Raw genomic sequence first — 16,906 nt, forward strand, 5'->3', positions numbered from 1 at the left:
CCCGTACTGCGGTCCTGCATAATAAAAGAATCGTCAATAAAGTATATACCACAATGGAGGGCACGAGTCAAACGACTAACAGATGCAAGACTAAAAGGACAGCCAGGGACATAAAGAACGGAATCTAGGGTGATAGAAGACAAGGGATTAGCTTGTCCAACTCCTTTTGCCTTAGTTTGACATCCATTGGCTAAAGTAACAGTGGGAAGAGACTGTGAATATACAATATTTGACAAAAGTGATATATTACCAGAGATGTGATCAGAAGCGCCGGAGTCCATGACCCATGGGCTAAGAGTGCTAGACTGGGAAACACAAGCAAAAGAATTACCAGAAACAAAAGTATCAGTCTGAGCAACTGAGGCTACTTGTGGAGATGTCTGCTTACTTGCTCGATACTGAAGGAGCTCATTATATTCTTCTTTAGATAAAGAAAATCCTTGGTTACCTGGAGTCTCGGTCTGAGCAATGTAAGCATTTTTGGGTGGACGACCATGTAAGGAATAACACATTTCACGAGTGTGTCCAAGTTTGTGACAATAAGAACACTTGGGTCTAGATCTTCCAAAACGACCTCCTCCTCGTCTATGCTCCATAGTTTGAGATGCCCGAACATCCATTGTCTGGGATGCAAGAACAGAGGAATCAAGTATCTGTGATGAGCTCACTGGTGGACTTGGTGCTGCAGCAAGGCGGAGTAATCGAGAGAATAATTCATCAACTGTCGGGACAGACGGACTAGCCAAAATCTGGTCGCGTACTGAATCAAGATCATTAGGAAGTCCAGCGAGGGTAAGAACGAGAAACATCTTCTGTCGCTGCTTTTGTTATTTTTCCACACTAGCCGAAACTGGCATCAACTTCTCAAATTCCTCCATGACTGCCTGTACTTGACCCAAGTAAGTAGACATATCCAATTCCTGCTTCTTTAAGTTTGTCATCCGTGATATCACATCATAGAAGCGAGATATGTCATTAGTGTATAAGGTGCGTGCCTTTGCCCAAACCAAATAACATGTCTGGAATGGACGAAACAAGGGCATCAACTTGGAATCAATAGATCGCCACAAGATGCTACATAACTGAGCATCGATTTTTGCCCAAAGTGCTATTGCCTTTTCATCTCCATCGCTAGACTGTTTGATTAGATGATCTTGAACACCTTGACCTCTACACCATAACTTGACAGATGAAGCCCAAGCTAAGTAGTTTGAACCTCCCATTAAAGGTTCCGAGGTAATAATAGCACTAGAGTTTCCAGAACTCATGTTTCTAGACCCAAAAGCATCAAATCCCAAAGACATTGTTGCAAATTATTACCAAATAGGAGAAAGAATCAACTGTAATCCACTGAAACAGTGTACGGAAACACAGAAACAGAATACTGAAATACTGTAACTGCCGGAATCTAATGTAGCTGTCGGAATAGTACTGTAGCTACCGGAAAAAACTCAAAGTTGTCGGAATGAAATGAAAACAGTAGGGGTAGGATCGGAGTTACTAGGCGACCCAACTGTTCTGAAGGAAGATTTTCAAAAAATGGCCGGAAGTGGTCGTACGCGCCGGCGCGTGAGCTCACGCGCGTGAGCTTTTGGTGGCGCGTGGAGGCGCGTGAGGTTGCTTCTGCCGGAGTTGTTCACTGGGGTTTGGTCGCCGGACAGTGACGACTCTTGTGGTAGTGTTGGATTTTGCACAACACTGACAGAAATGAAGCAGATAGAAAACAACCTTAAAAAATACTGATTTCTCTTTCCCGGAATCGCTGGAATTTATGCAAAGCGATAAGTCTCTCACAATTGCTCTGATACCATGTGAGAAGGCACGGGAGAAAATATGTTATTGATATATTGAATGAATGAATAATACTACACAAGAAATCCTTATTTATAGCTATACTATACAAGGACATACTACTCCTCTACCAATGTGGGACAATACTACACTATATACATGCTGTAAATTAACAATATAGTCTTGGGCAAACCACACCTCATGATTTAGCTTTTGGGTTGAGTTAGGCCCAAGGCCCATTTCTTATAAAACACAAGTTCACACTTGTTCACTTGAGTAACCAATCATCGAACTGAAGACCTGAAATTGACCAATAACTAGATCATGTTGAAGAAATGAATAGTCATGTGCTTAATGATGATAATGACAATTCTAATTGTGAGGCTTGTCTGGCAAAATGAGAGACCACAACATTTGAAAAACCTTATAGTGCATACTTTTTAGAATAGCCAGATAGCAAAACCATGGTGTATAGGCTGGCACAAAGAAATTTGATGCTGAGATGGGATCTCACGAGCTCTTTGATTGTGTTGACATTGTTGAGAGTTATCAATTGCTTATTAAACTTAGTAATAGAAAATATGCAACCAAAAAATTTGGAGATTTACTATCTTAAATGTTCAACTTGTGGATAAACCTATGCACTAACTGTTTATTTCCTTATAAAATCTTTTATCTATTGATTTCATTTAGATGCTTTTTCATTGGTTACATGGATCATATCCATGCTTTCATTTCTATGTGACAGATCCCAGAAACTTTACTCCAGAGTACACTTAAATGTTTGGTCGATGTTGTCAATTCAGAAACTGCCACACTGGCTTCTTTTGCAATGCAAGCGCTGGGCCATATTGGACTTTGTATCCCATTGCCTCTCCTGCTCGTAGACTCTAGTTCAGGTGTGTGTGTATATTTATTGAGGTCACTATGGAATCACTGTATGTGAAGCATGTTGCAAGATAATTTATACTTAACATGTGTAAAACTGCAGTTCCTATATTGGTTGTCTTGCGTGAAAAATTAAGCAAGCTGCTTGCTGGTGATGACGTGAAAGCAGTTCAGAGAATTGTTATTTCCTTGGGGCACTTGTGTGTCAAGGAGTCATCGTCTTCACATCTAAATATTGCTCTTGACCTGATTTTCAGTCTTAGCCAGTCGAAGGTAGGTGAAATTTCCTCCAGCCATGACCCTAAAAGAGTTTCTCTATATTCGTGAAGTGCTCAAACATTCTTGTTCTCTTGCTCACAACTGGAGGAAAATACCTTCTTAGTTGTGTTAATATCACTGCTAGCTCACATCTTTCTTGTGCTCCTAGCTGCATACATTGAGTTGTCATTATTTCATTTCCATCTTGGTTTCGTATTTTTGTTGTTAAATTAGGTAGAAGATATCTTGTTTGCGGCTGGGGAGGCATTGTCATTTTTATGGGGTGGTGTTCCTGTTACTGCTGACATGATTCTTAAGAGTAACTACACTTCACTTTCCATGAGTTCGAACTTTTTGATGGGAGATGTGTCTTCTTCAATGCCAAGCTCTAGCTGTGTGGACTCTAAAGCTAATGAAGAAGGCCATGGTACAGTTAGAGATGCAATCACTAGAAAGCTTTTTGACAATCTATTATACAGTAGCCGGAAACAAGAGCGCTGTGCTGGCACTGTCTGGCTTTTGTCACTGACAATGTATTGTGGTCAACACCATGCTATCCAGAAACTGCTTCCTGACATCCAGGTATGTTGTATTTAACTTGACTCTGACAGTTCCATATCAGAATTTTGTATTACATCTCTTAGAAGAATCTAGAACTGATTTGGGGTTGAGGCATGATTGTTGTTGTTGTTGTTGTTGTTATATACCTGGGAAAAGTTTCTGCTCAACAGTATCGCTTTTCAAGCCTTTTCTATATTTAGCTAGCGTGATAAGCTGAACGCTGCCTTGATTCTGGTGTCAATCAATCATTAGCTGCCCGAACAGCTTCTAGTATTTCTCTTCCCCTGATAAATGCAATTTTAGTAACTAAGCTTCCACAACAGCTTCTAGTATTTCTCTTCCCCTGATAAATGCAATTTTAGTAACTAACTAGTGGAGTATCTTTTTAACCTTGAGGCCTATGCGTCTGCAATTATCTTAAGAAATCAAAGTAGCCCTCTTTTACTTTGTTGTTTCCAAAGCAAAACCTTTTACCAGCGCCTTTTGAGTGCCGACTATTGTTTTATTGTAGGAAGCATTCTCTCACCTTCTGGCTGAGCAGAATGAGCTTACCCAGGAGCTGGCATCTCAGGGCCTTAGTGTTGTATATGAGCTTGGCGATGCTTCTATGAAGAAAAACTTAGTGAATGCTCTTGTTGGCACTCTTACTGGCTCAGGGAAGAGGAAAAGGGCTGTTAAGGTTTGATGACTGCTTTTGTCTTACTAAATTCTTTACCAATCTTTTCCTGTTGTGTCTTTTTTTTCTCTACCCATTTTTTGCTCTGAAATTAGTTTTTTCATTTTGTTTGCCTAGCTTGTAGAAGAGTCTGAAGTGTTTCACGAAGGTGCAATTGGTGAAAGTCCTAGTGGAGGGAAATTAAGTACTTACAAGGAGCTTTGCAACTTGGCAAACGAGATGGGGCAGCCGGACTTGATTTATAAGTTCATGGACTTAGCCAATTATCAGGCATCTTTGAATTCTAAAAGAGGTGCGGCCTTTGGGTTCTCCAAGATAGCCAAGCATGCTGGGGATGCTCTGCAACCTTACTTGCGAGCTCTTGTTCCAAGACTGGTTCGTTATCAGTATGATCCTGATAAGAATGTGCAGGTACTTCTACATAAGTGCTTGTGCGGAGCCGATATTTCCTGTATCCCTAGTTTGGTAGGGGCTTAGCTTAATAATATTCTTGCAAGCAATCTTAAAGATCATTTTGGCTGTTCTAGCTGCTGTATGTGAACTATTTAAGCTTGTTATTTTTTCTTTTTTTTTAAGAATTAGTGGTAAGAGGGAAAGAAAGGTGGTTGCCATGCAACTTGGTATTGTTAGCTTTTTTTATTAAAGAAGTTGATGTCCTACTGTCTGCGATCGTTTTGGCATTTCTTCTGCTATCTGAGAACTGTTTAGTTGGTTGTTTTATGCTTATGCTTTTCTCCGAATTTGTGGTAAGAGGGAGAAAGGGTGGTCTATGCAGTTTCTTATAAAATTACTTTTTATATTAAGGAAGTTGATGTTCTACTGGCCGCTGTGATTGCCGTTTATAGTTGACTATGTTTTATTGCCGTTATATACAACAACAACATACCCAATATTGCTGTTATATAGGTTGTATTTTTTATATATCATATTTCAAAATTTTCATAGTGCTATCTTATTCTTCTCAGCATGTATGATTTTTTCTTTGGGGTGGGAAATTTGTGTTTTGAGGTAGTTTGTCCAGTTTTGAACTACTTTATCTTTTCACTTAGGATGCAATGACACATATTTGGAGATCACTGATTCCAGATTCAAAAAAGACAATTGATGAGCATTTCGATCTTGTTATGGATGATCTTTTGACTCAAAGCGGATCTCGACTTTGGCGATCACGAGAGGCTTCTTGTCATGCACTTTCCGATGTAATCCAAGGACGTAAATTTGATCAGGTAAAATCATTGTTTGTCATCGTATGCGCAAGGAAATAGCACTTGTATTTGAGAAACCATTGTAATAGTGATTAAAGTGGCGTCCAAGAGTGGCCTAGTGTACGATGAAGCGAGCCAAAACGACCAAATCCCAGCAGAGGAGAAATCACTAGGTGACTTCTTTCCATTTACCTAAGCCTTGCCGGGAAGAGTTACCCGGTACCTGTGCTGGTGGGAAGTACCAGGTAATCACTGGAATAATCGTGGTGCGTGTAAAGTGGTAAACCATGATTGAGAAGTTGGTGAAAGTTTTTAATTTTTATAGACACTAGGAATCATGCTGTATGCAGCCATGCATGATCGAAACTATTTCATTTATCAGTCTTGTCAAAAGAAAAGGAAAGAAGAATAAAAGAAGAGAAAAGAGATTATTTTTATTTAGGTACTTATCAAAAAAAAAAAAGGATTGTTGTTATTGAGGTTATCATACTTGATCTAAACTTGGTCTCATAGAGAAGGTATTTGGAGCATCACAGAAGTACTTATTTTCTGTAGAGAAACCTGTTAATGACTTAATTCCACTCTGCGTTGCTTGCAGGGAAGCAATTGATAAAGAAGCTTTTCCTGAAGTTTTTCTGTCTTGTATTGTTATAGTTTGGCATATTGTCCATATAATTTAATTTGGTGTGCTTGTTGCTCTGTTGATTCATGGTATCCCTTATAGCATTATTGTTGCCTTATCTGACAAAGTCAGTATTGCATATGTTATAGGTTGAGAAGCACCTAAAAAGAATATGGACTACTGCTTTCCGTGCAATGGATGACATAAAGGAGTCTGTACGAAATTCGGGTGACAGATTATGCCGGGCTATCACTGCTCTAACACTGAGGTTATGTGATGTTTCTCTCACACCAGTTTTGGAGGCAACAAAGGCAATGGAGATTGTGTTGCCGTTACTGCTATCTGAAGGCATAATGAGTAAGGTTGAAAACATTCGAAAGGCATCCATTGGAGTGGTTACAAAACTCACGAAGGTTCGCTTCTGGTTTTACTTCTAACTAGATAATTGAACTGTTGAATCTGTCTTGTTGACATATACCCGCAATGCCATTTGCCGTTCCTTCTCTGTTAATCTTTTCAGTTTGATTCATTATGGTGCTTCTGTTCAGATTTGACTGAGCAGAATTCTCTTTGCTTCGATATGCAATATTCTTGAATTATTCTTGAATTGTTGAATGTGGAAGTTCTTGTCTGGCAGTTGACAATCATCGTGTGTATATAGTAAAAGATGTTTTAGATGAAAGAGAAACATGCCTATTCCATTCTAGGGGCCATGCAAATATTCCACCTTTTTCCTACTTGCATAGATCCAATAAGTTTGTTTTGATTTCAAGCCTGCATTTTAGTTCATCTACTTTCTTTTAACAGTTTGTTCAATAATTGCAGGGTGCAGGTATTGCTCTTCGGCCGCATCTACCTGATCTAGTCTGCTGCATGCTTGAAAGCTTATCAAGCCTGGAAGACCAGGGGTTAAATTATGTTGAGGTGTGGCTAATACTGTGGTTTCTGATTTTACTGCTTTGGTACTTTTTATTGTCTGGAACATAATTTTATTTCTCTTTTCGTTTTGTATATTTACCCCCTCTCTTATCTCAGTTGCACGCAGCAAATGTTGGAATACAAACAGAAAAGCTTGAAAACCTCCGTATATCAATAGCAAAGGGCTCTCCAATGTGGGAAACTCTTGATCGTTGTGTTGATATTATTGATTCCCAGTCATTGGAATTATTGGTACCTCGTGTCGCTCAGTTAGTTCGTGTTGGTGTTGGATTAAATACCAGGTATATTGCAGGTTCCATATGGTAATTTACGTGGGAAATGCAATTTGGTTGGATTTTTGTGTGCATTTATCAAGTTCTCTCTATCGTACGGGTCACTTGAATGATTATTTACCTTTCGTTCTCAAAAATTGAAGAGATTCCCATTTGTTTAGAGGTCAACTGCCATTGATCTAGTTCTAAGTCTGATTCACTTTATTTGTTCTCCTATTTATAGGGTTGGTGTAGCAAATTTTATAAGCTTGTTAGCACAGAAAGTTGGTGTAAATATCAAACCTTTTACAACCATGCTACTGAGACTTCTATTTCAAGCTGTCAAGGAGGAAAGAAGTGGTACATCAAAACGTGCGTTTGCAAATGCTTGTGCTACAGTTCTGAAGTATGCAACTCCTTCTCAGGCCCAGAAGTTGATTGAAGACACTGCTGCTTTACATCTTGGAGACAAGAATGAACAGATTTCATGTGCAGTTTTATTGAAATGCTACTTTTCCACGGCTGCTGATGTTCTGGGTGGATATAATGACGTGATTGTGCCAGTTATATTTATGTCAAGGTCAAAATCTCTCTGTCGTTTCTCTGTTTCATAGTCTGTGATGGTAACTTTTTATGTACATATTTACTGATTTACGTTTCCTTTCTTTGTTTAAACAAGATAACACAACGATATATAAATTCTTGATAATTAAGGTTGCATCATTTTCTACAGATAGATACCGTGGTGCAAGAAGTGACAACAAGTTCTAACTATACTTGTTCTTGAGTACTTGGACAACGCTAACTTATGTTGACACCTCAAATGTTTTTTCTTTTAGTTTCTTTGTTAGGACCCTATATTCTCACATGAATGGCAATTTTTATTGCCCCACTCTCAGAGTCTTGATCTTTGGGAAAAGTTTGTTAGCTTGAGGTGTCAGGGTAACACCTGCTTTTAACGTCATTATTACATACTGTTTCTTTGTTCTCTTTTTGGCGAATTTTTAGTACTGGTGGGTTTTGCTGTCAGTTTCTTCTATCAATTCTCTGTAAGAATATGCCTTCTTGTTTCATTATTTCTTCCGCCAAAATTTGTACGTTTTCTGTTGTCAAGTGTGTCCTTCAACTTCCAGTTAATTATTGGCATTATTACTTCTTGTTTGAAGTCCATTTTGCAATATTATTCAAATGATCCTGATATCTTCGTCCTAAGTGGTTTTGACGCCTGTGCCTCATTTGTTGGCTACTTACATTGAAAGTCACCTCTTTTCTTTTCAAGTCACAAGACTCTTAGCTGGTGGACCAGATCATTGAATTTAGCAAATGTTTCATCTTTGTGGCTATTGTTGCAATTTATCTCATTGAAAAAGGAATCTATGTGGCTTGACAACTGAGAGAAATGACTATTTGATGATACAAGATATCTAGGACCCCTTTTTAACAAACTTTTTTATATGTTATTTTTAGAAGAAAATTTATGTAGTTCTTGAACTTCTAGTGGCCGAACAGCCTGATGTAGTCGATGTGAACTCTGAACTTACTGATCTTTCTACCTCCACTTTTCTTTTCCTCTTTGAATTTCTGAATTTACCTCAGGGGGTTGAGGATTTGCCTTTCTTACATGCTGATACTTGTACAATATTTGCATAACTGAACCTTGTGCTTGTGCTGCGTGTTCATTTGCGGCTCCTAACTGTATTTTCAATTGCTAGTGCTTATCCGTTGTCACCAATAAATATCTTATGCAGATTTGAAGATGAAAAATCTGTTTCTTGTCTGTACGAAGAAATGTGGGAAGAAAATATGAGTAGTGAACGGGCTACTCTTCAATTGTACTTGGGGGAGATCGTCGAGCTTATCAGTGGAGGAATTATGTCATCCTCATGGTCTAGTAAACGGAAGGTATTAATGATGTTCTTATATTCACTCCTTTACCTAGACGAATACATGAAATTTAACCATCTGCGTTTTTCCCCTTTGCACCTTAACGGAAAAGGTATTTTGGAATTTGGGTAGTCTCTGGAGTTATACTATTCTGCTTATTTTCTCATGCAGGCTGCTCAGGCAATCAGTAAGCTATGTGACACCCTTGGTGAGGTGGTATCCTCACAGCACCATGTTCTGCTCTCATCTCTCTTGAAGGAAATACCTGGACGCCTATGGGAGGTATGAATTGGTACTTTTTCTTTTGCCTAACTGGAATTATTTCCTCTTGTTCTCTCCATCCAAAGCTATGTGTATTGACTATATATCAGTACACTCCAAATGAAAAAATTATTCGAATACTACATCTTACAGTATAGTATTGAAGTAGATAAAAGTTTGGGTTGAGATATCAAATACCAAGTCGGACACAATTATTCTAGGGTGTTTTGTATCCCAGAAGGGTTAATTTATCACCTGGATTGTTTTAGTTAAGCTTTATCGTTATTACTGTCACTTTAATCTTTTCCAGAATATTGTGAAGAGTAATCCCACTGCTTATGATACTTCTTGAGTAAATATTCCATTCAGATTTTCACAGTTCTACTTGTACATGACTTGATCGCGTACAAGATTTATCTTCTCATTTAGGTGGATTCACAATTGGTGAGCATTCGCTAGGAATGAATAGAAATCACGCTTGTACAGAGTATCGTGTTCATTGTTTCATTGTTGTGAGAAGTGATGATTTAACAGGAAAATGTGTTGATATGTTGCAGGGAAAGGACGCAGTACTCTGTGCGTTATCTTCACTCTGTATGTCGTGTCATAAAGCAATTTCTGCTGCTGATCCCGACTCTCCAAATGCCATTTTGAGTCTCATATTATCTGCATGCACAAAAAAAGCCAAAAAGTACCGCGAAGCAGCTTTCTCCTGTCTTGAGCAGGTAAATAGGCACTCTGGATGTTTATGCACCTTTATTCATGCAGGCAGGAGCACATGAATTTTTTTGCCTGAAATGTCTAACAGCAGTTGTGTGGATATTTTTCAATGAATTATTTTCATTTTTTGACCACTGATTACGTGGAAGAGTCATTTCAAGACATAACACTTTCTTCCCTTGTGAGAGATAAGGTCAAATAAAAGTCTTAGGACTTGCAAAATTCGCGTCCCAATTCCCACTTAAAAAGAAATTGAAGATCTAAGTGAAATGACTTATACCTTCATAGTTGATTGCTATCAAATCATTCTTCTTCTTCCATAATCCATTAGATATGCTAAGATAATGTAAATATAGAAATAACAATTTACTGAGAAGCGGGTATTGAAAAGGTACTGATATGTGTCTACGTTGCATAGATATACTCCGGTAGCAGTATGTGTGCTCTATAATGGTTCAAATCCTCATTAAAACTTGTGCTTGTAGTGTTGTAGAGTTTGTGGCAGTTTAATTTTTGTCAAACCTTCAGCTGAATTGAACTCCCTCCCACATCCCTCTTCCAGAAAAAAGGATCCCCAAGAGTTGAAGAATGCTCAAAAACCTTAATCTATGTCTAGAATGCTCAGCAATTTACACCAAAGGGATTAAAGGTGAAAATTTTCTGCTGCAAGAAGTGGATAACCGGATAGATATAGCTTGTTCTACTAAAAATGAAGCTACCACTCAAATAGAACACTTGTTTCATTGTTAAGCCACTGATTTTCAGCAACAGGGAGTCTTGAGAACTCCTTGCTACTCGATCATGAATTCAGGATAATGTTTCAGAGATAGCTCTCTATCTGAAGGAAATTTTAGGTCATATGGTATGGTTAACATGGTCAGTGAGGATTCATGTAGCCAATCCCAACTTGCTTTGGATTGAGGTATAGTTGAAAAAGCAACGAACCAATATTATACTGCTGTATGAAAGTTACAGCATATTAAATGCTCTTCAGGATAGAAGTTGGCCAAGATAGGTGGATTTTAGTAGATACGTTGGATGCTGATATGGACTACACTGTTCCTTGCTTTCCATATACATTACAAAATAATCTAAGGTCGAAAGCAAATCACTTTTTGATTGTCTAGTTTCTGCTTTTTGTTCTCTAGTTTTATATTTGATCATTTAGAACAATGTCTTACCATTCTCGTGTTTCATGGCACGAATACTATTTCGTTTGCTCGACTCTCCTTTCAGGTTATAAAGGCATTCAATAATCCAGACTTCTTCAATAAAGCTTTTCCACAATTATTTGACATGTGCAGTCTGCAAATTAAAGGTATTGCATGAATTATTTTGTTTGTTACTGGCCCCATGAAAGATGTACGATAGGTAGTGTTGCATATTTGCGTGTTTGAATCCATTTTACGTCCAATATTTTAAATTTCAGTTTCAGCCCATCCAAAACTTTCTTCTTGATTATAAGTCTTCAAGTTAGCATCTTTGTGAAACCTCTGGGTTACTTTTACTTTTGGTATTTATTAATTTATTATTTAATATGTTTTTTTGGGGTGTTGGTGGAGGAAGAAAAGCTTTATAAATAGTTTCCCGTACCCTTCTTTTAAGCCAGAGTGGGAACCTTAGTGCACTGGTAAGAGTTGACTGTGATAACCTCTTGCAGAAATGCAAAGTAAGGTTGCGTATAATAGACTATCCTTCTTTGGATCCCGCGCTTAGCGAGAGCTTCCTGCACCAGGCTGCCCTCTCCCCTCTCGTACCCTTGTCTTAAAAAGACAGAATCTCTAAGCATCACAACATGCTTCATTGTGGGAAAAAAAAGGAGTTCTAGTTTTAGAGCTTCCTAGCTTTTTTGCTAAATTGTGGTGAAAGACTTTGTAGTACAATTGTGCCCTGGGCATTGGGTGCATCAGCCTAGACCTTGAATTTGAATAAACTTTGGCCATCTTTACCTATCTTGTGGGTTTATCTGTGCCCCTCCCTCATCATTTTTTATAAAGGCTATAGGTCTCAACAACAACATATCAGTGCATCCCACAAGTGGGGTCTGGGGAGGGTAGTATGTACGCAGACCTTACCCATACGTTGTGAAGGCAGAGAGGTTGTTTCCTGTAGACCCTTGGAAAAGATGGAGAAATGATTCCTGTAGGCCTCTCTAAAGGAAAAGATGGAGAAATGATTTATCTGATTATGTCTTTTTATAATTTTCAGGAGACGAGGAGGATTTTTCTTCTGCACATGACAAGATAGTAAATTGTGTAACAGCAAGCATTCACATAGCACGCACATCTGATATTATTCAACAGCAGAAGCACTTGATTGAGTTTTTCTTAATTTCACTTTCACCTAACTTTCCATGGGCAGGTATGCCCCTCGTAACATTCTGTATCCTTACCAAGAGAGTAATAGTTTTTCCTGTCCTGATATGCTTGTTTCCTTTCTGCAGTTAAAGTGTCTGTTTTTTCCTCAATTAAGGAGCTATGCTCAAAGCTGCACACAGAGACGGTTGATTCTCAGGATACTTCTCAATATACCAGCATAGTTGCTTTTGTTCATGAGGTGATTCATATCCCAAAGTTGCATTTATGCCCTTAGTAGTGTACCTGGATTCTAATTTGAATTCTTCTGTCACTTCCAGTTGTTCTGCAAAACCTCTGTGAAAGTACTTGAAATTATACAAACAGTAAAAATTGCTCAGGTATGTCATCTTCACTATACTGTTAAGCTTATCAGAAAGAAACTGCATTCCCTCTTTCACATGTGTCATTAGTATTATTTCATCTCGTCCACTATCTACACCTGATTGTCCGCTGTTACGTTGAATGGAGCTCTTCATGCTGGTGACTCTTCCTACCTTTACTTTTTTCCAATTGCAAATTGTGATATCCTCCTCCTCACTTCAGTAATTCAGCTAATTTTCCCTGCTGGTTAGAATCAATTATAAGAATAGATCGCTATTGTATACTTGTTTCTCAGCGGTCCTATCTTCTGGTCACGCAATCTTATTCTATGGTGATGGAAGTTAGTAACCTTTCTGTGGATTTGACATCCTTTCTGACCCACAAGGTTCCCACAGCATGCATTTAGCAGTTTCTGCATTGAAACAGAAACGTGAATGATGCTGAAATGAACTCTGATCTCATCATTCATTTGACAAAAGCTCAATCAGGTTATAGCAGACATTTTTGTGACTAGTATTTGCAATCGTAGAAATTTCTTCCAAGGAAAATTCTTGCTCAGTTTGTTAGGTCTGGGGGTGATATTTTTTCAATCGAGTTATATATTTTTTTCCCGATATTTGATTGTGCACCTAAAACATCCTATCTGTGCACAAACTCAGGTTCACATTGCAGCTTCAGAGTGCCTGCTGGAAATGGTGAACTTATTGAAAGCGACTGGACAGTTGCCTGGTGGAGAAGTGGCAGTCAGCCGTGAGTTTGTGCAAGTCTATGATGTGGAAAAGAATGAGCATGCTAAGTCTTTGCTCAAGAGATGCATTGACATTCTAGAAAACCTCGAAAAAGAGCACAAAGTTTCAAGTTGAATTCAGTGATAATATCTGGACGACAGGGATACCCTTCGCATGGAATGCAGAACCCATTGTATTGAAAAAAATTTGAAATTCAAAGATCTTGAGCTTGTCAAGCAAAGCTGAACTCTACTATACTATAATGTAATGACAAGTCATTTATTAATGATTATATGATTGCATGGAGATCAATCATGTAACCTCGAAATTTTCGAGTTAATGAAATTTCTGATGATTTCTTTTTGTTGTAATCATCATTTCTTATTTTCAGAGTATGTTGATCTTTAACAGTCGAGATTTGTGATTATTTAGTATGTCACATTAGCTAGGTTATATTTTGATAACGAGGATCAAGTGAACTCACTGGTAGAATTGCTAATGTACATTTGAGATGTATAAAGTTAAATTCTCAACAGCGAAAATGTCGTGCTTTTTCTATATCGTTAATTCATTGAACTACTAGTCACTTCAGTTTGAGAAACCTTAAAACTCAAATACTAATTTGAAATAATAATAATATAAAAAAATGGCGGAAACTGGTTCAGCATTCAGTCCTTATCTTTTGACATCCTTTTCATAGAGATTTCATTCTATACTTAAACTTTGCAATGCTCGAATACAGGTCCCTAGAGAACTAGTAGCTTAGTTTAATTAACCAGAATGGAACATCAAAACATTATTGAAGGAATTTCAACTATTGTAATGGCTTGTCTTTTGCTGTAAACAATTGGTACTGTAATGACTATCTCCTCTCTCTTGTTGTGCTTCGCCTCCATGAACAAGACTGAAATCTCTCTTTCAACAACAAAATTTGTCCAATTTGCCTTGTTAACAGAAGTCGAGATTTCATTTACTGTACCTTCAAGTAGTTGTCTCTTGTAAGTCTTAGGACGGTTCATAAAGACCCAACATATGCCCATCCACACACCTCAATGCAGCAACCTACAAGAGCCATGTACGGTATGTGAATGATGGTGGAAAACTAATGCGGATTGCAGCACAAAACTCCGAATCAATATGTAGACAGCAAGCGTAAACCAGTAATAGATTGCCGGTTAACAACTATATGCAAACCACAAAGATATGAACCAATCCAAATAGCAATAACATAGCTTTATAACATGGGAAGGAAACTTATGTCCGTTCAACTTATAATGGTTTAGAGCAGCACATCAAAGTTCACATTTTATGCTAGTTCACAGCAGAATTTGCAATTTCTTTTTATGCTAAAAAATGAAAAAGAAAAAGAATACCAGAGTGGTGAAACAGAATATAGCACAGGTAGCAACTAGGATAAATAGTTTAGATTATTCAATGATAATATTAGAACAATAACAATGATACTAGTAATTAAAAGCGACGATAAGAGTAGAAGAGTAACCTTATGAAATTTTGGTTACCTTTCCATGGATTTCATATTTGATGGGGCCATCCAACTCAGCACCTAAAGCCAATAGCTTAGTCACTGAGTTATTTATATCAGCAACTGTAAAGGACAGGAGGGATGAGTATCCCTTCTGCACCACAACATCACTGTAAAACTAAAGTTAGCAGCTAATCAGTTGTATGCTGTTCAATAACAAAAAAATCAGAATCATAAGCAGAAAAAAAGTGACGAATTGATACAAAGTAATATTAATCAGTAACCAAAAACAGATAATTGTCATAGTTAATGTGCCAGTTTGAGCTGCAGACTAAAACTTGAAACGATTGCATGCAACTTGTGAATCGGCTACTTAATGAAGTTTTGGCAGAAGAATAAAAAAGAAAAAAGGACAGTAGGGTCATCGTACACATTCTCGGCTCCTGAGATCATATTAAGATACAGATGATTGGATAGAGGAGCAATGACTTAAAATGCAGCTGAATATATGCCACAAATACAGTAAGCAAATGATATCAAACTAAACAGAACTCTTAACGAAGCTGGAGGCATATCCAGGGCTGTAAGGGTGATGCAGTAAGAATTGAGGTTTATCATAACTCGACCTTATCAAATGGCAAATCATCCTAATACACACTGAACTGGCCTTATACTCTATCAAAGGAGATTCACCCAGTAGCCTTGACATCATTAAAAGAAATGATTGGAAGCTAACCTTGATATCACTAATCTACAATGCCTAGTCAAATAAGAGTGATTTAATGTATTCCTTCTTACAAACCAAATTTCCTGTCAGAATTGTCCATAAGTTATTCCTTGATCTAAAACTAGTGTAGCAAACATATAACTCACTATGATGTATAAAAGATTTTCTAATCCAACTTACTCTAACTAAAGAAATAATTCATTTTCTTAAAGTATATCAACCAATGATCTAAAAAGGCATGGCACTAGCAAAATTATTAGCACATTCAGTAGCAAAATGAGAATTTGAATCAAAGCAATGTATGCAACTTCTTTAAACATCGTCAAACCAAACACTGCATTAGTTATGCGGCAATTATTTTCTTTTTATGCAGCCAGTCGAACACTGTATTTTTTTATGCCGGAACTAGTTATTCCAAACCATCAACCAATCAATCCCTTACAGTTGGTTATACAAGATCATAATCATCAGCGGTAATGTTTAGAGGATTAATCGAACAAATTATTGCTATTTTACCCTTTTGGATGGGGCGAAACAGCTGCAATGGAAAAAATTCCTGAAATTCTTAAAAACCAACTTTCAAATCTCAGAACGCAAAAATGCGAACTTCTACACAACTTGATCAACAATCAACTGTTTGGTTGCACGGGTATCCAAGAAAATGAAAACAAAATACTGAAATTCTCAAAAACCACTAAATTTCAAATATAACCACACTAAACTACCCAATCTCAAAATCCAAAATGTGCACTTTAACACATCTTGATCGATAATCAACTGTTTGGTTACATGGGTATCCTAGAAAATGAAATAACAATACTGGAAATTTTCAAAAACCACTAAATTTCAAATATAACCACACTAAACCACCCAACCCCAGAACCCAAAAATGTGAACTTTAACCAAATTGATCAAATATCAATGTGGAGATGAAGATAAAAGACCTGGGTGAATGCATGAGAGCAAGTTTGAGGGGTCCAGATTGGAGCTCGGCCCATCTATGAGTACAGACATTAATGGTGAAATCTAAGCCCTCTGAGTAGAATCGTGCTGCTTTTGGAACGTCCTTGTGTAGCTGTAGTGCCCATCTCAATGATGCCGCCATTTTTACCTGTGAGGACATAAGATACACTTTGCTCCTGAAATTAGCGGTTCAGTCGGATCGGGTCGGATCGGGTCAGAGGAGACGGGTTGAACAGGCCCAATAAACTCCATAGGTAAAATGTCAATAAAC

At 37.8% G+C, this 16,906-nt stretch overlaps 2 protein-coding genes across 4 annotated transcripts in view; one reads left to right on the top strand and one right to left on the bottom strand.

The window, feature by feature from the left end:
• Positions 1–13,846, top strand: part of LOC104115761 (uncharacterized) — a 35,700-nt gene extending 21,854 nt beyond the window's left edge. For all 3 annotated transcript variants that reach the window (XM_070187871.1, XM_070187872.1, XM_070187873.1), the window contains 18 exons: positions 2,540–2,690; positions 2,783–2,952; positions 3,172–3,519; positions 4,010–4,177; positions 4,292–4,585; positions 5,224–5,400; positions 6,151–6,414; positions 6,827–6,925; positions 7,037–7,221; positions 7,436–7,771; positions 8,940–9,093; positions 9,247–9,357; positions 9,894–10,061; positions 11,293–11,374; positions 12,265–12,417; positions 12,500–12,612; positions 12,692–12,751; positions 13,394–13,846. In XM_070187871.1, coding sequence (XP_070043972.1) covers positions 2,540–2,690; positions 2,783–2,952; positions 3,172–3,519; positions 4,010–4,177; positions 4,292–4,585; positions 5,224–5,400; positions 6,151–6,414; positions 6,827–6,925; positions 7,037–7,221; positions 7,436–7,771; positions 8,940–9,093; positions 9,247–9,357; positions 9,894–10,061; positions 11,293–11,374; positions 12,265–12,417; positions 12,500–12,612; positions 12,692–12,751; positions 13,394–13,597 — 3,237 coding nt within the window. In that variant the 3' untranslated portion in view covers positions 13,598–13,846. The remainder of the gene's footprint in view (positions 1–2,539; positions 2,691–2,782; positions 2,953–3,171; positions 3,520–4,009; positions 4,178–4,291; positions 4,586–5,223; positions 5,401–6,150; positions 6,415–6,826; positions 6,926–7,036; positions 7,222–7,435; positions 7,772–8,939; positions 9,094–9,246; positions 9,358–9,893; positions 10,062–11,292; positions 11,375–12,264; positions 12,418–12,499; positions 12,613–12,691; positions 12,752–13,393) is intronic.
• A 234-nt stretch (positions 13,847–14,080) lies between these two features.
• On the bottom strand, positions 14,081–16,816 carry LOC104115759 (uncharacterized). The gene is made up of 3 exons (XM_009626451.4): positions 16,617–16,816; positions 14,983–15,115; positions 14,081–14,524 (listed from the first exon to the last, which is right to left on the bottom strand). Exons 1-3 carry the CDS (start codon positions 16,793–16,795, stop codon positions 14,468–14,470), a joined length of 369 nt encoding a protein of 122 aa, XP_009624746.2. The 5' UTR covers positions 16,796–16,816; the 3' UTR covers positions 14,081–14,467.
• Between the last annotated feature and the right edge of the window lie 90 nt (positions 16,817–16,906).

The sequence above is a fragment of the Nicotiana tomentosiformis genome, chromosome 11, assembly GCF_000390325.3.
Source record: "Nicotiana tomentosiformis chromosome 11, ASM39032v3, whole genome shotgun sequence".
NCBI lineage: Eukaryota > Viridiplantae > Streptophyta > Magnoliopsida > Solanales > Solanaceae > Nicotiana > Nicotiana tomentosiformis.